Raw genomic sequence first — 25,321 nt, 5'->3', positions numbered from 1 at the left:
GCTGCTCTCCACGCTAATCTATCCCGCACAACCCTCTTCATTTCTATTCTGCTATTGTAGTCTACGTGCATTTGAAACTGTTTACGGTATTCAAACCTTCATCTCCCTCTACAATTTTACCTCCCCTCCCCCCTGCCGTTACAAAACTGACGATTTTGTAATGCCTCGATATGTGTCCTATCAAACAGTAAATAATTTACCCGAGGCTTCGTTTTTGAACTCACCAGTTTTTATTTGTTTCGTCAGTATCATTGATAAATATTCCCCGTTACTTAAAATCCGTCTGCTTCGCTCAACGATAGAGAAAGACTCATATGTAGGTTCAGATTTTTTCAGGCACGAGGACACGCACAAAAGTGTGGATGCGTGCACGCAAAACGGATTGTCTATGCTGACAAGTTAGTTTACTTTGCGGTGCAGATACGACTGTGCAGAAAATATTAAGTAGTATATTAGGTGATATATTTGCGGGAAGACTGTTAGGTGCACAGAATAAACAACTATCACACTGAGGTGGTTGCATATTAAGGTAGTAATTATCAAAATATCTGTGACTACACCTTTAACACACTATATACACTGAAGCGTCAAAGAAACTGGAACAGGCATGCGTATTCAAATAGTGAGATATGTAAACAGGCAGAATACGGCGCTGCTGTCGGCAGCGCCGGTATAAGACAACAAGTGTCTGGCGCAGTTGTTAGCCCGGTTACTGCTGCTACAATGGCAAGTTATCAAGATTAAGTGAGCTTGTACGTGGTGTTACAGTCGGCGCACGAGCGATGGGACACAGCATCTCCAACGTAGTGATGAAGTGGGGATTTTCCCGTACGACCATTTCACAAGTGTACCGTGAATATCAGGAATCCGGTAAAACATCAAATCCCCGACATTGCTGACGCCCCCAAGAACAGGGCCAACGACGACTGAAGACAATCGTTCAACGAGACAGAAGTGCGATCCTTCTGCAAATTGCTGCAGATTTCCATGCTCGGCCATCAACAAGTGTCAGCGTATGAACCATTCAAGGAAACATCATCGATATGGGCTTTCAAAGCCGAAGATTCACTCGTGTACCCTTGATGACTCAAGACACAAAGCTTTACGCCACGGCTCGGCCCATCAACACGTCATTGGACTGTTGATGACTGGAAACGTGTTGCCTGGTCGGAGGAGTCTCGTTTCAAATTGTATAGAACGGATGGACGTGTGCGGGTATGGAGACAACCTCATGAATCCATGGAGACTCCATGTCAGCCGGGGACTCTTCAAGCTGGTGGAGGCTCTATAATGGTGTGGGGCGTGCGCAGTTGGAGTGATATGTTACCCCTGATACGTCTAGACACGATACACGTACGTAAGCATCCTGTCTGATCACTTGAATCAAAAATGGGTTCAAATGGCTCTGAGCACTATGGGACTTAACATCGGAGGTCATCAGCCCCTAGAACTTAGAACTACCTAAACCTAACTAACCTAAGGACATCACACACATCCATGCCCGAGGCAGGATTCGAACCTGCGACCGTAGCAGTCGCGCAGTTCCGAACTGAAGCGCCTAGAACCGCTCGGCCACCGCGGCTGGCCGATCACCTGAATACATTCATGTCAATTCTGCATTCCGATGGACTTGGACTGTGGCACAGCAGCAGTTTATGTTACAGTAGCTCATCAATCCTGGTCAGCGTCCAGCACCGCCAATCGCGCCTGTTCATCCTGAAGATGAAGACTGGGACTCAGACTACAGACGTTTACAGTTCCACTTCTAGGCGAGTAGCATAATCGATGTTGCTGAACAGAATTATTTTCTGCTCCTTTTAACCTCCGAACATTGTGTCTTCAACAAAAATTACGTTCTCACGATAAACGTGAGTGTTTAGGTTTGTCTGAAATCAATAATTTGCTCTGTAAGTGTTACGAGCAGAATATATAACAACTACGCTCGCATTTTTTCATTGACAAGAAGTTGCACCAGTTATAAACGATATAGGCACAGAGCTGACGCATAAATGTTGGTTTTTGTGTGAAAACCAAAAGTATTAACAATCCTATGCTAAATCTTTAGTGTGTCATGTAATAATTTCTCAAGCACCCGATAAAGATTTTTTGTACAGAGGAACTGAAGTTAACAACACTATTAACAATAGCAAGAGCTTATGAGATATCGATGCAACATAGCACTATTTTGAGCTGTCGTATGCAGCACAGCAACATTTTGATGAAGTGAGGTTGTTTCATAAAATGAAATTCCCATTCACACCACAGTAAGCGAGGTCAGCTCGGGTGTTGACCTTCATCGTCCTTCTCCGCATTCAAAGTCTGACATCTTTCCAGGGATAAAGCCCAAACAACAAACCAACAGCATTTGATAGACAGTCCTCACGTAGTCCCTCTAACATCAAACCTCGCTGTAAAAAATGGTTCAAATGGCTATGGGACTCAACTGCTGTGGTCATAAGTCCCCTAGAACTTAGAACTACTTAAACCTAACTAACCTAAGGACATCACACACATCCATGCCCGAGGCAGGATTCAAACCTGCGACCGTAGCGGTCGTGCGGTTCCAGACTGTAGCGCCTTAAACCGCTCGGCCACTCCGGCCGGCAAACCTCGCTGTAGAAACAGCAGGAAGCGATATCTGGAATTCCCAGATTGTTTTGCTAAACATACGTACATTCAGTTACCGCACAGAAAAATGCACTTTATATAGTTCCGCAAGCAATGACATGTGATGGAAGTTTCCAAAAGCCACACAACGTCGCACTAACAACGCCACAGCAGTGTAATCATGTTATAGCCACAGTTGAACCCTTTCACACAGCGGCTGCAAAAGTTTTCTCTCTCACTAATGATCGACAACCTGTTAATGAAATATCTTGGAGATAGCGGTTCACTAGCTTCTACCACACATATAAAAAAAAAAAAAAAGTTTTGTATCATCCCGGTTAACAGAAGTCAAGACATTGACTGTGGGTATTGTGTCAAAGACACAGTCCCTTTGACTGTTCAGAGATGTCACTAATCCCGCCCAAAGATGTGAACAACCATGAATGAGCAGCGCCTATTAGATGGAGGGCGTCCCACAGCCGATCAGTCCAGTCATTCCACCAGGAAGGAGTTACACAGCTCGTGTTGTCTGTAGTTCAACCATGCTTAGATGGTCAATACCGCAGTTGGATCGCGTCCGCATTGTTACTTTGTGTCACGAAGGGCTTTCTACGAGAAAAGTGTCCAGGCGTCTCGGAGTGAAACAAATTCTGGTACCGCGCGCCGCGGAATTTGAATCCGCGCCAGACGTCATGGACGTCGAAGACCCTAGAGGTCGCTGCACCGTAAGCTGTGGCGGCGCGCGCCTCCTGGCCCGCTTTTAGTGTGGGGGCGCCACAGTGGAACACGTGGTCCCAGCGGACAATAGCGGCGCCCCCGATAGCGTACTTACGCGCCGGCCACTCGCTCAGCCAGTCCCCTCCCCCCCTTTATGAGTCCTCTCCCTCCTTGGTTCCCCTGCCCCCTTTTCGCTTTTTCCTCTCCTCCCTCCTTATTTTTCCCCCTCCTCCAGGTCCCCCCCCCCCCCCCCCCCCCCCAAATCTGCCTTTGGCTCGGGAGTGCCATATTCGTGCCGCCATTTTCGTGCAGTGTTTTACAGTGTGTGTTTTTCCAGTGAGTGTTCCGTGTTGTGTCTTTTGGGAAGTGTAGCGAACAGCCATCATACTGTCGCTGGGTGTGATTTTTTATCTCTTGCGAACAGAAACCAGACTGTCGCCATGTTTTTTAAGTGTGTGTCTACTATGTTACTTGTCTGATTCCTGTGTATTTTATCAACATTTCCAACCCCTTTTGCTTTCTGTTTTAACTTTCCGCATTTTTACCCCATTTTACACTTTAAGTCACCATTTTATCGCCTGTTTTTCCTTGTTTCTTTCTTCTTCCTTTTTTTTTAAAAAAAGTCTGTAGGCTGTAGAGCACCGTACTAAGCTGCTGCCAGCCCGCCCCCTTTGGGGGTATTGAAAATCAATAAAGAAAAAAAAAAGCTCAGCCAGTCAGTCCAATATCGCTTACGTCAGTTTACACCTCGCTTGCGGTAGACTGCTTTCTTCCTGGTTCGTGTACGAGTTTGTTTCCTTGTGACTCTGTTGTTCGGTCTTGTCGTATTCGTTCTGTCTTACGGTGGTCGTGTCCGTCCTTTTCCGTTGTGTTGTTCGCGGACCTCTCCGCGGGTCCCGCCGCGCCTTCCGTCAGTGCTACCCCGCCACCGTCCTGGTCGCAGTTACAACACAAATCGATGTTGTTCGGAAATGGAGGAGGTAAAGAGAGAAAGGAACTGTCGATGACATGCCAGGCTCGAGCCGCTCAAGGGCTACTACTGCAGTGGATGACCGCTACCTACGGGCTATGACTCGGAGGAGCCCTGACAGCAACACCTCAATGTTGAATAATGCTTTTTGTGCAGCCACATGACGTCGCGTTACAACGCAAACTGTGTGGAATAGGCTGCATGATGCTCAACTTCACTCCCGACGTTCATGACGAGGTCCATCTTTGCAACCACGACACCATGCAGCGCGGTACAGATGGGCCCAACAACACGTCGAATGGACCGCTCAGGATTGGCATCATTTTCTCTTCACCAACAAGTGTCGCTTATGCCTTCAACCAGACAATCGTCGGAGACGTGTTTGGAGGAAATCCGGTCAGGCTGAATGCCTTAGACACACTGTCCAGCGAGTGCAGTAAAGTGGAGGTTCCCTGCCATTTTGGGGTGGCATCATGTGGAGCCGCTGGTGGTCATGGAAGGCGCCGTAACGGCTGTACGATACGTGAATTCCATCCTCCGACCGACAGTGCAACCATAACGGCAGCATATTGGCGAGACATTCGTCTTCATGGACGACAATTCGCGCGCCCATCGTGCACAGTTTGCGACTGACTTCTTTCAGGATAACGACATCGCTCGACTAGAGTGGCCAGCATGTTCTACAGACATGAACCCTATCGAACATGCCTGGGATAGATTGGAAAGGGCTGTTTATGGACGACGTGAGCCACCAACCACTGTGAGGGATCTACGCCGAATCACCGCTGAGGAGTAGGACAATCTGGACCAACAGTGTCTTCACGAAATTTTGTATAGTATGCCACGACGAATACAGACATGCATCAATGCACGAGGACGTGCCACTGGGTATTAGAGGTACCGGTATGTACAGCAATCTAGACCACCACCTCTGAACGTCTCGCTGTATGTTGGTACAACATGCAATGTGTGGTTTTCATGAGCAACAAAAAGGCGGAAATGATGTTTATGTTGATCTCTATTCCGATTTCTTGTACGGGTTCCGGAACTCTCGGAACTGACCAGGTGCAAAACTTTTTTTGATGTGTGTAGAAATGAGAAAAGCTATGCTCATATTGGTTCTTCGTGTCTTCAGCAGACATCGCAAGGGTCACAAGCCTACTGCAAGCAATGCATGCTTCTGCGCGATAAACGCACAGTAACGGCGATATATGAATAGCGAGCCATCCACTTGCATTCTTAGAAGTGCCATCACGTCAGGTACAAAACATTTTTGATATGCTCGGTATTTCATTTTTCGGTTTTCAAACAGTAAATGAGATTAACATGGTATCAGCAGTTGTACTATTCGGTGATCTGGATTCACTGTGTACCGAATTTCCAGTCCTGTTTTCTCTGGTCTTAAGGTGTGGAAATAATTGTATAGCTCGTACTCTGCTAATGTCTCATGCAGAACCTTGCTACTTCAGAGCCAGACCAATGCCAGTATCTTTGTGAGATGACCTTGCAGTGTCCGGCGGCCGGTAAGATTCGCAAGTGTACCGTCACAAGGACCTTGCCGCTGACGTGCAGTAGGAGACAGAAACCTGGCGGCCTGGTGGCTGAAAGACACTTCTAATCGTCTTGTGCTAAAGTCTGTACGACACTTAGGCAATTCTTTCGTTACCTGCCTGTTTACTTGATTTTTTATTGGACAACGTTTTAAATTGCTATACTAATGATTATTGACAGATCTGCTTCATCCTCGACTATTGGGACTATTCTCTTGGTGTGTTGCACAATTTACGACGACCTGGCATGGATTGGAATTATGAACTGTCAAGTTACTTCCAGTTAATTAGGATTTTTTTAAAATGATTCTTGCACCTAATATTCCTTGTTGTTTGGAAAGGTATCTGTTACGAAGGATAATGAAAATCCGAATAAGTGGAGCTACAGCTACAACCAAACAGCTATCGTGTGACTACTTTCACCGATAACGATCGAACGAAATGTTAACAAAAAGGGTAAAAATAGAAAATAGTGAAATTTGGAGTATATAAACTGGATCTGTTATGAGAACGGAAGCCAAAGCATTGACTCGAGCTCAGATGTAAAAAGACAGTTAATACCATGAATTAATCAGAAAACCAGCAGAATAATTTGCACTGAACACAAGCACGTAAAAGTTAATTGATTGCAAAACAGTTCGCTTAATGAGTAGCTATGCGCTAAACACTGTAATGCTGTTACTGATTTCAGAAGTCCAGATGTTCATAAATACTTGTTTTCTATTATGGCAAGTTATTTCTGCAAAGTTCGTAATGTTTCATATAGCGAAGAATAAGTAATTTGACATTACACTGTTGCGTAATTTGCAAATGTGAACAGAGTTTGCAGTGCAGACAAAAACATGAAATGTATTATTCCCAATTAATGTTTCGTCAATATTCATTTAAATTTTGCTTTTACTCTTTTACTGTTGGTCATTATTCTTTAACTAGCTATTCTACCAAGCAACAAAGTTTACTGACGTTAAATGACAGTTCTAGGAAGTTCTCCGTTTTGTAAATAGCACTTCTTTATCTTATTTATCGAAATAAATAAGCTTCTTACTTTCAGTATTTTACTATTCTTTCACTACTGGTATTCTCACATCAATATTAGTGATAGGATAGGACTCTGTTAAGTAAAAGATTGACGTAAAGTTCATTTATACTACAGCAGTTTCTGCACTAAACACTTTGTTATTGAGTTAAGAAAATCTACTAGGCTGGCTGGCCTTGAACAATCTAAAGATGAATGTGGTCAGATCTGACTTTGATGTGTTGGTGCTACACGATTTAAGGCATTATTAGTCGACAATGTATGGCCTCCCTTTATCGTCGCTCAATGTAACAAGTCTGAGGCCACAGAACTCTTCTTCAGTATTAATTCCTCCTGATGAACATCTACCGTTCCCATTTAAAATCATAGAATATGCCTGGCTGCCGGCCGGAGTGGCCGAGCGGTTCTAGGCACTACAGTCTGGAATGGCGCGACCGCTACAGTCGCAGGTTCGAATCCTGCCTCGGGCATGGATGTCCTTAGGTTAGTAGGTTTAAGTAGTTCTAAGTTCTAGGGGACTGATGACCTCGGATGTTAAGTCCCATAGTGCTCAGAGCCATTTGAACCATTTTTATGCCTGTATATATACGAAGATAAAAAAAAAAATTGCATCACCCCAGTTCCCAGAACTTCTGAAGATAGACGTTGACTGTGGATATTGTATCACAGACACAGTCCCTTTGACTGTTCAGAGATATCACTAAACCCGCCCAAAGATGTAAGCAACCATTCATGAGCAGCGCCTATTAGACGGAGGGGGTCCCACAGCCGGTCAGTTCCAGTCATTCCACCCGGAGGAAGGTATACGGCTCGTGTTGTCTGTAGTTCATCCATGCCTAGACGGTCAATACTGCGGTTCGATCACGTCCGAAATTGTTACTTTGTGCCAGGAAGGGCTTTCAACAAGGAAAATGTCCAGGCGTCTCGGAGTGAACCAAAGTGATGTTGTTCGGACATGAAGGACATACAGAGAGACAGGAACTGTCGATGACATGCCTCGCTCAGGCCGCCCAAGGACTACTGCTGCAGTGGATGACCGCTACCTACGGATTACGGCTCGGACGAACCCTGACACCAACGCCACCATGTTGAATAATGCTTTTCGTGCAGCCACAGGACGTCGTGTTACGGCTCAAACTGTGCGCAATAGGCTGCATGATGCGCAGCTTCACTCCCGACGTCCACGGCAAGGTCCATCTTTGTAACCATGACACCATGCAGCGCGGTGCAGATGGGCCCAACAACATACCGAGTGGACGGCTGAGGATTGGCATCACATTCTCGTCACCGATGAGTGTCGCATATGCCTTCAACCAGAAAATCGTCGGAGACGTGTTTGGAGGTAACCCGGTCAGGCTGAACGCCTTACACGATACGTGAGTGCCATCCTTCGACCAATAGTGCAATCATATCGGCAGCATATTGGCGAAACATTCGTCTTCATGGACGACAATTCGCACCTCTATCGTTCACATCTTGCGACTGACTTCTTTCAGGATAACGACATCGCTCGACTAGAGTGGCCAGCATGTTATCCAGACATGAACCCTATCGAACATGCCTGGGATAGATTGAAAAGGGCTGTTTATGGACGACGTGAGCCACCAACCACTCTGAGGAATCTACGCCGAATCAACGTAGGGCAGTGGGACAATCTGGACCAACAGTGCCTTTATGAACTTATGGATAGTATGCCACGACGGATACAGGCATGCATCAATGCAAGAGGATGTGCTACTGGGTATTAGAGGTATCGGTATGTACAGCAATCTAGACCACCACCTCTGAACGTCTCGCTGTATGGTGGTGCACCGTGCAATGTGTGGTTTTCATGAGAAATAAAATGGGCGGAAATGACGTTTATGTTGATCTCTATTCCAATTTTCTGTACAGGTTCCGGAACTCTCGGAACCGAGGTGATGCAAAACTTTTTTTGATGTGTGTATTAAAATCTTGCAGTTTATTCCTTACATTCCGGCGCACCACGTCTGCACTTGACCGCAAGTCGCTAGCATCTCTCACCGCCGACTACTTCTGACCGACTCCGCGCAAAACGCACCCAGCGACACTACTCCTCACTTCAAACGTGTTCTTTGGCTCTGTTTAGTCGCAAACTTTCCTGACCAGGCCAGCGTTTGTGCTACATCTTAATTACAATACTCTTTTTTAATCAGTTCGTTGGAGATAATTCTTTGACATTTAACTATATGACAACGTTAATGAAATAACCCCCCCCCCCCCCCATGAACCATGGACCTTGCCGTTGGTGGGGAGGCTTGCGTGCCTCAGCGATACAGATAGCCGTACCGTAGGTGCAACCACAACGAAGGGGTATCTGTTGAGAGGTCAACAAACGTGTGGTTCCTGAAGAGGGGCAGCAGCCTTTTCAGTAGTTGCAGGGGCAACAGTCTGGATGATTGACTGGTCTGGCCTTGTAACACTAACCAAAACGGCCTTGCTGTGCTGGTACTGCGAACGGCTGAAAGCAAGGGGAAACTACAGCCGTAATTTTTCCCGAGGGCATGCAGCTTTACTGTATGGTTAAATGATGATGGCGTCCTCTTGGGTAAAATATTCCGGAGGTAAAATAGTCCCCCATTCGGATCTCCGGGCAGGGCTACTCAGGAGGACGTCGTTATCAAAAGAAAGAAAACTGGCGTGGAATGTCAGATCCCTTAATCGGGCAGGTAGGTTAGAAAATTTAAAAAGGGGAATGGATAGGTTAAAGTTAGATATAGTGGGAATTAGTGAAATTAGGTGGCAGGAGGAACAAGACTTTTGGTCAGGCGAATACAGGGTTATCAATACAAAATCAAAACGGGGGAATGCAGGGGTAGGTTTAATAATGAATAAAAAATAGGAGTGCGGGTAAGCTACTATAAACAGCATAGTGAACGCATTATTGTGGCCAAGATAGATACGAAGCCCACGCCTGCCACAGTAGTACAAGTTTATATGCCAACTAGCTCTGCAGATGACGAAGAAATTGAAGAAATGTATGATGAAATAAAAGAAATTATTCAGGTAGTCAAGGGAGACGAAAATTTAATAGTCATGGGTGACTGGAATTCGGTAGTAGGAAAAGGAAGAGAAGGAAACGTAGTAGGTGAATATGGATTGGGGGGAAGAAATGAAAGAGGAAGCCGTGTGGCAGAATTTTGCACAGAGCACAACTTAATGATAGCTAACACTTGGTTCAAGAATCATAAAAGAAGGTTGTATACATGGAAGAAGCCTGGAGATACTGACAAGTTTCAGATAGATTATATAATGGTAAGACAGATTTAGGAACCAGGTATTAAATTGTAAGACGTTTCCAGGGGCAGATGTGCACTCTGACCACAGTCTATTGGTTATGAACTGTAGATTAAAACTGAAGAAACTGCAAAAAGGTGGGAATTTAAGGATATGGGACCTGGATAAACTGAAAGAATCAGAGGTTGTACAGAGTTTCAAGGAGAGCATAAGGGAACAATTGACAGGAATGTGGGAAAGAAATACAGTAGAAGAAGAATGGGTAGCTTTGAGGGATGAAGTAGTGAAGGCAGCAGAGGATCAAGTAGGTAAAAAGACAAGGGCTAGTAGAAATCCTTGGGTAACAGAAGAAATATTGAACTTAATTGATCAAAGGAGAAAATATAAAAATGCAGTAAATGAAGCAGGCAAAAGGGAATAAAACGTCTCAAAAATGAGATCGACAGGAAGGTGCAAAATGGCTAAGCAGGGATGGCTAGAGGACAAATGTAAGGATGCAGAGGTTTGTCTCACCAGGGGTAAGATAGATACTGCCTACAGCAAAATTAAAGAGACCTTTGGAGAAAAGAGAACCACTTGTATGAACATCAAGAGCTCAGATGGAAACCCAGTTCTAAGCAAAGAAGGGAAAGCAGAAAGGTGGAAGGAGTATATAGAGGGTCTATACAATGGCGATGTACTTGAGGACAATATTATGGAAATGGAAGAGGATGTAGATGAAGACGAAATGGGAGATATGATACTGCGTGAAGAGTTTGACAGAGCACTGAGAGACCCGAGTCGAAACAAGGCTCCGGGAGTAGACAACATTCCATTAGAGCTACTGACAGCCTTGGGAGAGCCAGTCCTGCCAAAACTCTACCATCTGGTGAGCAAGATGTATGAGACAGGCGAAATACCCTCAGACTTCAAGAAGAATATAATAATTCCAATCCCAAAGAAAGCAGGTGTTGACAGATGTGAAAATTACCGAACTATCAGTTTAATAAGTCACGGCTGCAAAATACTAACACGAATTCTTTACAGACGAATGTAAAAACTAGTAGAAGCCGACCTCGGGGAAGATCAGTGTGGATTCCATAGAAATGTAGGAACACGTGAGGCAATATTGACCCTACGACTTATCTTAGAAGCTAGATTAAGGAAAGGCAAACCTACGTTTCTAGCATTTGTAGACTTAGAGAAAGCTTTTGACAATGTTGACTGGAATACTCTCTTTCAAATTCTGAAGGTGGCAGGGGTAAAATACAGGGAGCGAAAGGCTATTTACAACTTGTACAGAAACCAGATGGCAGTTATAAGAGTCGAAGGACATGAAAGGGAAGCAGTGGTTGGGAAGGGAGTGAGACAGGGTTGTAGCCTCTCCCCAATGTTATTCAATCTCTATATTGAGCAAGCAATGAAGGAAACAAAAGGAAAATTCGGAGTAGGTATTAAAATCCATGGAGAAGAAATAAAAACATTGAGGTTCGCCGATGACATTGTAATTCTGTCAGAGACAGCAAAGGACTTGGAAGAGCAGTTGAATGGAATGGACAGTGTCTTGAAAGGAGGATATAAGATGAACATCAACAAAAGTAAAACGAGGATAATGGAATGCAGTCGAATTAAGTCAGGTGATGCTGAGGGAATTAGATTAGGAAATGAGGCACTTGAAGTAGTAAAGGAGTTTTGCTATTTGGGGAGCAAAATAACTGATGATGGTCGAAGTAGAGAGGATATAAAATGTAGACTGGCAATGGCAAGGAAAGCGTTTCTGAAGAAGAGAAATTTGTTAACGTGGAGTATAGATTTAAATGTCAGGAAGTCGTTTCTGAAAGTATTTGTATGGAGTGTAGCCATGTATGGAAGTGAAACATGGACGATAAATAGTTTGGACAGTAAGAGAATAGAAGCTTTTGAGATGTGGTGCTACAGAAGAATGCTGAAAATTAGATGGGTAGATCACATAACTAATGAGGAGGTATTGAATAGGATTGGGGAGAAGAGAAATTTGTGGCTCAACTTGACTAGTAGAAGGGATCGGTTGGTAGGACATGTTCTGAGGCATCAAGGGATCACCAATTTAGTATTGGAGGGCAGCGTGGAGGGTAAAAATCGCAGAGGGAGACCAAGAGATGAATGCACTAAGCAGATTCAGAAGGATTTAGGTTGCAGTAGTTACTGGGTGACGAAGCAGCTTGCACAGGATAGAGTAGCATGGAGAGCTGCATCAAACCAGTCTCAGGACTGAAGACCACAACAACAACAACAATGAAATAATAAAAGGTACCTTTGACAGAAATTACATCAAAGCTACATTATGGTTGAAGAATAAATTATGCGAAAAAATTATTAGGCACTTTTGTTGTGTTTCATGCTGATTACAGTTTATCCATATTTTCTGTTTAATAGAGAGTGTGTTGCACCTTAGTGGCCGTAACAGTGGTCGCTGCAACTATTCCGCCCCACTATCAGCTAAGCTCTTTCTCTAATGCCCTCGTAGTTAACGGGACGTTAAGCACTTAGCTATCGTCTTCAACGCGCCCCTTCTCTGTTATACACCTCAGGGAAGACATATTCTTGTAATGAGCTGTTCTATTGTTTAATTATCAGTCCTACGACACAACTGATGCTCAAGTTTCTTAAATTATTTTGATACAATTCGAGAGCGACTGCGCCCTCCGTTATCTGCAGACGTTGTGGGCGAAAAGACGGATGAGCACGATACAACAGTAGAACCCAACAAAATTCGCTGTTGAGGGACAATGGCACACTAACATGTGTTCGCTTCGTACCGTATAAACATCCTCCATACCAGAATACCTCTTCAAGACTTTGTCGGCCATCGTGATTGCCTCTGACAGCGTGAGTTTTCCCGGAATCAAAGTATGCAAGATACACACTTATCACAGTCACACATTTAAAGCCCAGTGCTTAAAATGTCCCCGGAGATACAGTGTCCCACACAACGGGTATTCGCGACCTGTCCATTGTCAACTATCTAACTTATTCTGTGCTCCGCTGACACACCGATGGCCAAAACATTTGTCGACGTCCTGGTTACGTGATCCGGAACTATTCCAATCGCATTTGTGGCAGGAGCATCCTTTCTCCAAAACAATACCAACATGTAACTGAGTTGCTCATTAGCGTACTAAATATTCTTGCTTTGACCTGTTCCTATAGTTCGTTCCTCTCGAACCAGTCACTCGAAGCCAAATTTATTCCTGAACATTTTTGCACATGTCATTTACCACGAAAATAAAAGGAGAGCTTGATATGATTGCACGTTGGAACTGTCATTCGACTGTAAATTTACTTCTGGACGTCTTTGTACATATGTCATTTACCACGTCATGAAATGTAGAGCTTCATATGGTTGTACATTTGCCGCTTGCAGACGATAGACAGATGCGGCCGTGAGATGGTGGAAGTCCTGGATGATGCAGCGAGGAGCGAGAAAGTTGTAGAGATTCGCGACGTTTCGGCTAGGTTCACGATAGATGTCATCGGGAGCGTCGCCTTTGGCGTCAAGTGCAACTGCCAGCGCGATCCGGACGCTGAGTTTCGGGTGTGGGGCCGCAAACTGTTCGAGTTCTACACATCGGACAGGGTGGAACAGCTGTTACTTGCTGTCCATCCACCTACTGCGAAACTCTTCAGGTGAGTAATAGCAGCGTTATTGCAAGACACTCTGAAAGCCGTTGCTATCTGAAGACGTCTACAAAATGTAAAACAATGATCCACTTTAGTTTGTTCTTGGTATATCCATAATTGAAACTGCTGACTTGGGACGTCAGCTAGTACAATATATGTTAAAAATGACGTAATTCCTCCAGCTGTATTAAAGTGTTGGTTTTATTGGTAACTAGTTTTGATGTTGTTTCAAGATCGTCTTCAGGCCCATCCTTGTTGACAGCAACCGTATGTGTCTAATATTAGTAGTTGCCAATAAAACCAACACCTTAATACAGCTGGAGGAATTTCGTCATTTTTTAACTTTAGTTTGTGTTCGGCCATTTTGCCCGGAATATATCCCTTAGTGTTTACGTCATGTCGTTCATAAACATACAATTCTATGTATTTTCTCCACATCAGTCCATTTTCTGTCGATATAGAGCGTTATTCATAAGTACTCTGGGGTTTCAGAAGACTACAACGCGAAAATTAGAGGATATATTGGAAATTGACACTTAGCAGTGGATAGAGTATCTCTCCAGTTTATAAGGCACATCGCAGGTGCTCAGTATGGGCACCGCTTGTGACACGGCAAGCGTCAATACGTGCATGTTATTCATTGAAGACGTCGATACAAATCCCTTGGGAAGGCGCGAGTGCGTGCTGCTTCCAGAAATCTTTTCATTGGGTTGCCTGTCTGCAGGTGAGAGCTCGAAACCGAAATATGGAGTAGATGATTTAACTACGTACTCTAACATGCTTGCTCCCTAGTACAACATCGCCATGGCAAAAATTATGAATATGAACTTGGAGGGGTGTTCTATCCGCAGGTATGTGTCTGGTGTTTGCTTTGAAGGAGTTTTCGCACAGTCGTCTTCTGAAACCGTGGAGGTACTTGTGGGTAACCCTGAATTACAACAACAGAGCTTTCTGTTCTGTGTCGATGCAGAACTATTTGAAGCTGATGAGAACTGTTACTATACTTGAAAGGGATCTTAAATATTAATAACAGGCAGGAAAAAATCTTGGAGCTCTCTATGAAACCTCAGATTCTTAAATTTTCACTGATATCAGCGAAAGGTATCATGTCCGCATAAGCGGATTCGTGTGTGCGTCACTACGAAATTGTGAAATATCCTCTCTCTGTCAAATCGTTGTACAATTTGGAAAGCGTTGAATCGGGATCTCTGAAACAAAAATACTTAGCTCATAGATAATCTCATATGTCTGTTTATGTACATGGACATGTCTTTATTAACGGAGAAGCTACTAATTTTTTTTGTTTTTTACAAAAACGCGTGGCACCCATCTGTCCTTTATTATTAATACAGCCCCAACAGAACTGCAGGATATTAAAAGAACAAACAGGTATCGGTGCTCAACAGGTGGTGTGTCAGATGCGGCTTTCACGTCTGATTCACTACCCCTTGAGTACCGATGCCTGTTAGTTCTTTTAACGTTCTGAAGTTCTGTTGGGACACTATTAATACCACTGCTATGTAGGTATGACATGACACATAAATAATACAAGAACTTTTATACAGTTATGACCGTTATTAAAGAAAACTGGTAGTGATAACTAGGGGCATAATTTCTATCATGCATTTTATAAAATATTTAACAGCTCTTCGTAATCCCCGTCAGATTTTTTTTCATGACAGTACCTTTTTCTTTCGACTTTTGTCACAAGATTCTGAATAATTGTAGTTGATTGATTGTATTTGTTCATAGTCCTTTGAGTTGAAATCCTAGGTCGTAATTTAAATGTGGAAATTTAACCAAATTTTCATGCAAGCCTCACGGAATCCAAACAGGAATCCCGGAGCCGACACACAGCCAATCTAGATGTCTTCCGATCTATGTAACTTCTATCCGTCTGTATTCAATAACATTTCATGTTCTCGCCTTAAACGTCCCAGAAATCTACGCTACTCAATATTCAAGGTGTGTATTAAAAAAATTCATGGGGTGTTTCCAAAAACCCATTTTTCACATAATTATCAAAGAAAAGATAACATAAATTGGAACACAGAACGTAACATATTATTTGGTGTTTATATAATATTGCGGTACTCCAACAGTATTTAAAAAATTTTAGAAGATAAGTCTCGTGGAAGATGTAACAAGTGTAATACTGCCACATATTTCCTCTGCGTTGACATTTGTGATAAATTTTTGTGGGTGTTTTGATGTTTTTCGGCGAGAGAGAATCAGTTTGACATGTTCTTGTGGCTTATCCATACTATTTGTGCAGATTTACTCTCACTAATCATGAAACTAATCAGTGTTATTGAATCAGAGTAACAGCTTTGCTTCCTCTGGTATACATGATTCTGATACAGCCTTCAAATTTTTGGGTTGTACGTTTTACTGTCACACGGGAATTCCTTCTGAATACGAGCTCCGTGTTTTAAACCTTTTTTTTCTGAAGAAGCGCAACGAGCTCCGTGTTTTAAACCTTTTTTTCTGAAGAAGCGCAAAAGTTAAACCCTCTCTTCGTGTAAACGTTCCTGGAGGCTAGAAATGGTGATGAACGTATAAACTGCCCAAACGCAGTTTTGTTTCGTCTTAGTCGCTGTGTTTTGTTATTAACGGAAACCTCTTTCTACGGTCTTTTGACTACACGAAACCGCTAAGTAACTCTCTAATGGAGATAAAAGTGAGTTTGCATCCTCAGGCACTCCTTTATAGCACCCTGTGTCTCCAACCGTGGACGAAAAACAGATCCTTGAGTAAACCCCGCAGTCCGTTGACAAGCTTCCAAGGGCCACTTCGACCTTAGGAAATCCGCCCGTTATCATTTTGCAGTGAGGTGGTTCATCAGCGTGGACCACATCTACACTGACGAAAAATGAGCGTGAAATTCAATACACTGAAGATATGCTATGAAGTAGCCCGCAGTGAACAAAACATGCTAGTGACCGCTATTATATCGTTTAATCTTGATACATAAAACTTACGAATTTCATGTAATTGATTTCTCATGTATGAATTGGTCCATTAATTTAGAGAATGGTTTTGATAAATATTTTGGTTAAATCGGTCTTTCCAATTTACTGTTGGTTAAATAACACTGAGCAGTTAAGAGTATCTCCGCCGACGTTTTTCTCCGTGGTACTTTAAAAAATCTAATTTCACAATTACAATTCCCAATTTTAAAAAAATAACACTACTTTTATCTTGAAACTAGGCAATGTATTTCACTACATAAATGGTCTCTTCTACTTCTACGGAATAAAGTTTCAGTTGCAGTTTTGCAGTTTCTATGAGTATTAGAATAGAATAGCTTCTTATCAGGCAAACAGAACGGCAGCTGATCACGAATACAGGTCACAGGTATTTGTTTAAGATTTAAATAATATAATAATAATAATAATAATAATAATAATAATCAGTGAACGTGCAGTTGGCCAAAATTGAGTTCCTTGCTACTGCGGCCCTTAAACTGCGCATTCTTATAAAAGCCAGATGCACGGACCATCTGCAATTTATCAGGATCGATTAGCAACATAGCACACTGTAGACTAATGTCGCATTTCCTAACGATGGCTAAAAAGAAACTATTAACGAAGTACATTAGTGTCTTTAACATCACTGGCGTAAATCATGTACATGGCAGTTTTAACCAGCTGTATCTCAGAAACTGTTAAGAATAGATCATACATTTACGATTAAGTCTGTTTCCCTTCAAAAGGACAACAATACTATGTCTTAGTATCCACGTGGATGCATCATGTTTGCACTATGGGAATAATAATATCCGTTTCATTGAATGTGCACCCAAGTGTTTTATGTAGTTGTTCTGTTAGCACTGGGGGACTATCCGAGGAAAGCTTTCGTATGTCCATCCCTTTAGCAGGAGGTCTCTGGGGCGACGGCCATTTACTATCGTGACAAACAAATAAAAACACCTACAGCCGTCCTTATGATTTTATTTTATTTTATTTTGTCGCTACCAGTTTCAACGCTTCAGTGCCTGAAGATGACGTACTCAGTTGTTGAAACTGGTAGCGACAAAATAAAATAAAATCATAAGGTCGGCTGTAGGTGTTTTTATTTATTTGTCACGATCCACCTTTCATCTAGAACCACCCCATTGCAGTGCATAGAATTAAAAGTGAAAACTTTGCTACTATTTTATAGCTACAAATGGCGTTAGTGTCTTCCATTCTTCACAACTTTATCAAAATGCTACCAACTTTTATCACAACGTTACTAATTTCGTTGTTTGCTGTCTACCTCATCTTTCAGGGCGATTGTAGGCAGAAAGGAAGTTCTCAAGTACTTCGAGGATATGGTGAGGGATACAGTGAACTACCGGGAGAGTAACAACGTGGAGCGCAATGACTTCATGCACATGCTGATACAGCTCAAGAACAGAGGCTTCATGGATGACGAGAAGTCTGGTAGTGCAAAGGCCCATGACGACAACGACAGCAACTGGAGTAAGTGAACGGCATACACCGCAACAATAATGATGAAATATGTATTTTATTGTTAACTTATAAATCATATCTGAATTTCTTTCAATAAATACGTATTATGAAAAAACTGGATCGAAACAATCACAAGCAGAGATGACGCAACCATACGGTCCATTGACATTAAAATGACCACTGGCCATGTTAGACGTCAACGTCAATATCCACAAACAGACCCCAGGTGGCAGCACTAGCAGAGGAGGGTATACAAGTATGTCAGAGGGACGCGGAAAACACACTATCCAAAATCGTCGCCGAAGTAACTGTGGTGTACCACGGGCCATAGATGGCAGGGATGAACGACGGCTGCAGAGATGTGTACGGACGAACAGACGTGCAACTGTTGAACATCTGACCGCCCAGATGAACCAAGGGTCTACCAACAGGTTCTCGTCAACGAACGTTCTGCGAACGTTGCTGCATATAGGCCCCCGCAGTAGGAACCTGGTTCATGCACCCATGCTGACTGCTGTCCATCGGCTACGAAGGCTGAAAGTTGTAAATAGACGCTGCAACTGGACATCCACTGAGTGACGACAGGTGGGCTTTTCTGATGAACCACGTAGTATGTTGCATCAGGCGGATGGTTGTTGGCATGTACAACGCGAAAGCAAACAACCTGTAAACAGGAGGGAGCTTTATGGTCTGGGGAACATCGTTGCATCCCCGGGTTCCCTCGTCATTCTGGAAGGCACAATGGGTGAACACAAGAAAGTATCTACCTTTGGAGACCATGTCCACCCCTATAATAAATTTGTTTTTCCTCAGCACACAGTGTACGTGCATGACGCAAAGAGCACCAGGATGAGTTCGCCATACTCCCCAGATTCAAACCCAATCCAGAAACTGTTGGATCATCTCGATCGGGCTGTTCGCGGATCCTCAACCGAGAAATCCAGCGCTGCTGGACACGGAACGAAGTCGGTGTGGCTCCAGATCCCTGTCGGCACCTTCCAGAACCTCACTGACTCTCTTCCTGCACCTCTTGTAGCGGTGGTTATTCAGGTTTTAGGCATGCGGTCACATAATGTGTAATAATCTTATGTGCGTTGACGACTTACCTGGGCAATTGTGTGTGCACATTCTTTTCTACGTCCTAGAAGGACATTCACTATTTTTTTTTTATTATTCTGTCATCAATCTTCCGAGTGTTTTGTCGCAACCCATTAGAAATGGTTCAGATGGTTCTAAGCACTATGAGACTTAACATCTTAAGTCATCAGTACCCTAGACTTAGAACTACTTAAACCTAACTAACCTAAGGACATCACACACATCCATCCCCGAGGCAGGATTCGAAACTGCGACCGTAGGAGCCGCGCTGAAGCGCCTGGAACCGCTCGACCACAGCGACCGGCTCAACTCAACTCACTACCGTTTTCTCTCTTGTCTCAGTCTCTTCATCTCAATGTAGACCTGCACACCATTTCTTCAATTACTTATTCTCTGTATTCTAATCTGCGTTTCTCCTACACTTCCTCTAGCACCATGGAAATTATTCTCTGATGTCCTGACACATGTCCTATCGCCCTATTCTCTCTTCTAGTACATTACTTTCCCAGTCGATTTTGCGGAGAACCTGCTTTTTTATCTTATCAGACTACTTAATTTTCAACATCCAATTGTAACTCCACATCTAAAACGCATCGATTCTCTTCTTTTCAGATTTCTCCACAGTTCATGATTCACTTCCATACAATGCTGCACCCCAGACGAACACGCTTAGGTATTTAATTCTCAAGTTAAGGCCTATGTTTGATACGGGTGTTCATTTTATAGCGAGGAATGGTCTCCTCGTCTGCGATAGTCCCCTTCTAATATCCATTTTCATCTTCTGTCAAGCATTATTTGCTTCCAACACTACATAATTCCTCCACATGGTTCACAACCTTCTCCCCCACAGTTTCGTCTTTCTTTCGTTTTCTCTCGGGCCACAGTCTAGCTTCGGTAGCTGTTTATCCTATTCAGCTAGTCCAATAATGTTCCCGCGCTTCCACAGATGACAATAATGTCATTAGTGAGTCTTATCGTCGACAGCCGTTCACCTCAAATAATAATCTCACTTATGAACTTTTCTTTTATTTAATGGACATACACTATCAAATAAAAAGCATCTGGACGCCTATTAGAAGAAGACATTAATATGGGGTGCGTCCAACTGCCGTTTACGATGGCTTGAACTCTTCTGGAAACACTTTCATTGAGGTGCCTGAATGTCTGTGTATTCTTCCGCAAAAGCCGAAACCAGACAAAGTAGTAATGTTGGATGCTGGGGTCTGGACCGAAGTCGACGTTCTAATTCATCCCAAAGATGTTCCACTGAGTTTCGATGGGGACCATGGGTAGACTATTCCATTTGAGAAATGTTATTACCCATGAAGCATTGCCTCAGAATTGCTGCTTTATGAGAAGTCCATCGTCATCCTGATACAAACTATCATCGTCTCCAAACCCTTCCTGTTTTACAGGCAGTACACAATTCTGTAAAGTGTGTTCATATCCTTTTACCTTAACCCTTTCCTTAAGCACAATATTGCGATAGCACTGCAACTACGAAAAACAACCCGATACCATATAACCACCTCCTCCGTGCTTCGTTCTTGGCACTACACATGATGGCAGGTAACACTCTTCGGGCTTTCACCAAAAACTAAGCTTTCCATCGGACTGCCACAGGGCACAGCGTGATTTATCATTCCAAATCACTCGATTTCAATCATCCACTGTCCAGTGGCATCCCTCCTTACACCAAATGAAACATTCCTTAGTGTTGACTGCAGAAATACACTACTGGCCATTAAAATTGCTACACCAAGAAGAAATGCAGATGATAAACGGGTATTCATTGGACAAATATATTATACTAGAACTGACATGTGATTACATTTTCACGCAACTTAGGTGCATAGATCCTGAGAAATCAGTACCCAGAAAAACCACGACTGGACGTAATAACGGCCTTGATACGCCTGGGCATTGAGTAAAACAGAGCTTGGATGGCGTGTACAGGTACAGCTGCCCATGCAGCTTCAATACGATACCACAGTTCATCAAGAGTAGTGACTGGCGTATTGTGACGAGCCAGTTGCTCGGCCACCATTGACCAGATGTTTTCAATTTGTGAGAGATCTGAAGAATGTGCTGGCCCCGGCAGCAATCGAACATTTTCTGTATCCAGAAAGGCCCGTACAGGATCCGCAACATGCGGTCTTGCATTATCCTGCTGAAATGTAGGGTTTCGCGGGGATCGAATGAAGGGTACAGCCACGGGTCTTAACTCATCTGAAATGTAACGTCCACTGTTCAAAGTACCGTCAAGCGAACAAGAGGTGACCGAAACGTGTAACCAATGGCACCCCATATCATCACGCCGGGTGATACGCCAGTATGGCGATGACGATTACACGCTTCCAATGTGCGTTCACCGCGATGTTGGCAAACACGGATGAGACCATCATAATGCTGTAAACAGAACCTGGATTCATCCGAAAAAATGACGTTTTGCCATTCGTGCACCCTGGTTCGTCGTCGAGTACACCATCGCATGGGCTCCTGTCTGTGATGCAGCATCAAGGGTAACGGCAGCCATGGTCTCCGAGCTGATAGTCCATGCTGCTGCAAACGTCGTCGAACTGTTCGTGCAGATGGTTGTTGTCTTGCAAACGTCCCCATCTGTTGAGTCAGAGATCGAGACGTGGCTGCACGATCCGTTACAGCCATGCGGACAAGATGCCTGTCATCTCGACTGCTAGTGATACGACGCCGTTGGGATCCAGCACGGCGTTTCGTATTACCCTCCTGAACCCACCGATTCCATATTTTGCTAACAGTCATTGGATCTTGACCAATGCGAGCACCATTGTGGCGATACGATAAACCGCAATCGCGATAGGCTACAATCCGACCTTTATCAAAGTCGGAAACGTGATCGTACCCACTTCTCCTCCTCACACGAGGCATCACAACTACGTTTCACCAGGCAATGCCGGTCAACTGCTGTTTGTGTATGAGAAATCGGTTGGAAACTTTCCTGATGTCGGCACGTTGTATGTGGCGCCACAGGTGCCAACCTTGTGTGAATGCTCTGAAAAACTAATAATTTGCATATCACAGCATCTTCTTCCTGTCGGTTAAATTTCGCGTCTGTAGCGCGTCATCTTCGTGGTGTAGCAATTTTAATGGCCAATAGTGTATGTGGGATATAAGGAGCTGCTCTACCACTGTGCCCCATTCTTTTTAACTTTCGAACTGACGAGTGGTTTCTTCTGCTGCTTTCATGAGGTTTCTTTTATAATGGCCCTCCGGAATGTTCAACGGCTAACTTGTATTTGTTTAGGTGTGGTTATGTAATTTTGAGAACATTTCTCGTGGAGAAACAGCGGTCTGGCCAAAAGTACTTTAAAATGGATTAAAAACTGTCTCGACCGGAATAAAATATTTATTTACAAGGGTTATCGGTTTCGGTCCGAGTGTGACCATCTTCAGACCATTCATCGCCGTCACTTTCCATCATGGCATAAACGGTCTGAAGATGGTCGCGTTTTGTCCTAAACTGTTAACCGTTCCAAATAAATATTTTATTACGGTCGAGATTGTTTTTCATTCATTTTTAGCTGTGGTTCTTTCTTCGCATTTTCACTTCAGTGACACCACCAACAATCGACTTGGGCAATGTTAGAAGGGTTAGTAGGTTCATTACTCGGGTAACACCCAGTGACTGCTCCACGTTCGAACACAGTGACCTCTCCTCACCAACCCAATCTACTGACAACATAATGCTGCCTGCCATGTTTTATATTGGCCGGTGTGCCTCTCGTGACATCTAGTGGTCAGTTCCCCATTACACAGTAGTGTCCGGACACTCTTGATCAAAAATGGCTCTGAACACTATGGGACTTAACTTCTGAGATCATCAGTCCCCTAGAACTTAGAACTACTTACACCTAACACCTAACTTACCTACGGACATCACACACATCCATACCCGAGGCAGGATTCGAACCTGCGACCGTGGCGGTCGCGCGGTTCCAGACTGAAGCGCCTAGAACCGCTCGGCCACTCCGGCCGGCTACACTCTTGATCAGGCAGTGTTCATGTTGAGCAATATAGGAGAAAGACTGGGTCCTGTTTGACGCCCTCACTGCTCGCAACACTTGTTTCTTACACTTCTGTTCTTATTGTTCCCTCTTTGTACTGGTCGATATCGAATGTTACTTTTCTTTCTTTATATTGAGCACAGTTACAGAAAGACGGAATAAGTTTGTAAGAGCCGTTAAGAAATTGGCACGATGTGAGAGATCACGACTGATGTTTAAGAAAGGGTATTAAAGATGGAGCAGTACTTCAATTGGACACGGTAGGAAAAGAAACTGGATGTGATTTAATCTACATCTAGATCTACATCTACATGGATACTCTGCAAATCACATTTAAGTGCCTGGCAGAGGGTTCATCGAACCACCTTCACAATTCTCTATTATTCCAATCTCGTATAGTGCGCGTAAAGAATGAACACCTATATCTTTCCAAACGAGCTCTGATTTCCCTTATTTTTTCGTGGTGATCGTTCCTCCCTATGTACGTCGGTGTCAACAAAATATTTTCGCATTCGGAGGAGAAAGTTATTGATTGGAATGTCGTGAGAAGATTACGTCGCAACGAAAAACGCCTTTCGTTTAATGATATCCAGCCCAAATCCTGTATCATTTGTCTGACACTATCTACCATATTTCGCGATAAAACAAAACGTGCTGCCTTTCTTTGAACTTTTTCGATGTACTCCGTCAGTCCTATCTGGTAAGGATCCCACACCGCGCAGCAGTATTCTAAAAGAAGACGGACAAGCGTACTGTAGGCAGTCTTCTTAGTAAGTCTGTTACATTTTATAAGTTTCCTGCCAATAAAACGCAGCCTTTGGTTAGCTTTCCCCACAACATTTTCTATGTGTCTTTCCAATTTAAGTTGTTCGTAATTGTAGTACCTACGTATTTAGTTGAATTTACAGCCTTTAGATTTATCGTGTAACCGAAGTTTAACGAATTCCTTTTAGCATTCATGGGGATGACTCCACACTTTTCGTTATTTAGGGTCAACTGTCACTTTTCGCACCATTCAGATATCTTTTCTAAATCGTTTTGCAGTTTGTTTTGATCTTCTGATGACTTTATTTGTCGATAAACGACAGCGTCATCTGCAAACAACCGAAGACGGCTGCTCAGATTGTCTCCCAAATCGTTTATATAGATAAAGAACAGCAAAGGGCCTATATCACTACCTTGGGGAGAGCCTGAAATCACTTCTGTTTTACTCTTGACTATCCATCAATTACTACGAACTGTGACCTCTCTGAGAGGAAATCACAAATGCAGTCACATAACTGAGACGATATTCCGTAAGCACGCAATTTCACTACGAGCCGCTTGTGTGGTACAGTGTCAAAAGCCTTCCGGAAATCCACGAATACGGAATCGACCTGAAATCTCTTGTCAATAATTAAGAAAAGTGGTATTTGCCAGAAGCGATAAACAAATATTTGGAAAACCAACATAAAAATGGCTTGTTGATTATTTGTATCATTTCGTTGGCTTGACATACATTTTATTACTGCGGTGAATGTAAGGGGCAGTCACATGAAAACCGAACAGCCGCCACAGCAGGACCATGGAATGCTTTCATTCTGGGACAAATCTCATAACAACGCGTGTGATGATTGCCTTCGAATGGAACCATACCACGGTCTCGTTGGGGCGGCTGTGCAGTTTTCATTTGACTGCCCCCTCGTTGCTCTAAATGGATTCAAACCCGACATCGCAAAACGTAGTATTCGACCGAGTCACAGTAAGTGGCGAGAAACACAAACAATATGAAATTAGAATTATATATTAATATCTTCAGCTGCTGACGGGCGTTGATACATATCAACGTGGACAGGTGAAGATGTGTGCCCCGACCGGGACTCGAACCCGGGATGTCCTGCTTACATGGTAAACGCTCTATCCATCTGAGCCACCGAGGGCAGAGAGGATACTGTGACTGCAGGGACTCT

At 43.5% G+C, this 25,321-nt stretch overlaps 1 protein-coding gene across 1 annotated transcript in view; it reads left to right on the top strand.

Annotated features, from left to right (window-relative positions):
- LOC124798834 (cytochrome P450 6k1-like) overlaps nucleotides 1-25,321 on the top strand; it is a 60,927-nt gene that overhangs the window by 9,661 nt on the left and 25,945 nt on the right. The window contains exons 3-4 of the mRNA XM_047262365.1: nucleotides 13,518-13,780; nucleotides 18,047-18,196. Of these exons, the coding sequence (XP_047118321.1) occupies nucleotides 13,518-13,780; nucleotides 18,047-18,196 (413 nt within the window). The remainder of the gene's footprint in view (nucleotides 1-13,517; nucleotides 13,781-18,046; nucleotides 18,197-25,321) is intronic.

The sequence above is a fragment of the Schistocerca piceifrons genome, chromosome 5 (assembly GCF_021461385.2).
Source record: "Schistocerca piceifrons isolate TAMUIC-IGC-003096 chromosome 5, iqSchPice1.1, whole genome shotgun sequence".
In the NCBI taxonomy this organism is placed as follows: Eukaryota; Metazoa; Arthropoda; class Insecta; order Orthoptera; family Acrididae; genus Schistocerca; species Schistocerca piceifrons.
The sequence above is the reverse complement of the archived record's forward strand: the minus strand, read 5'-3'. Positions and strand labels throughout refer to the sequence as shown.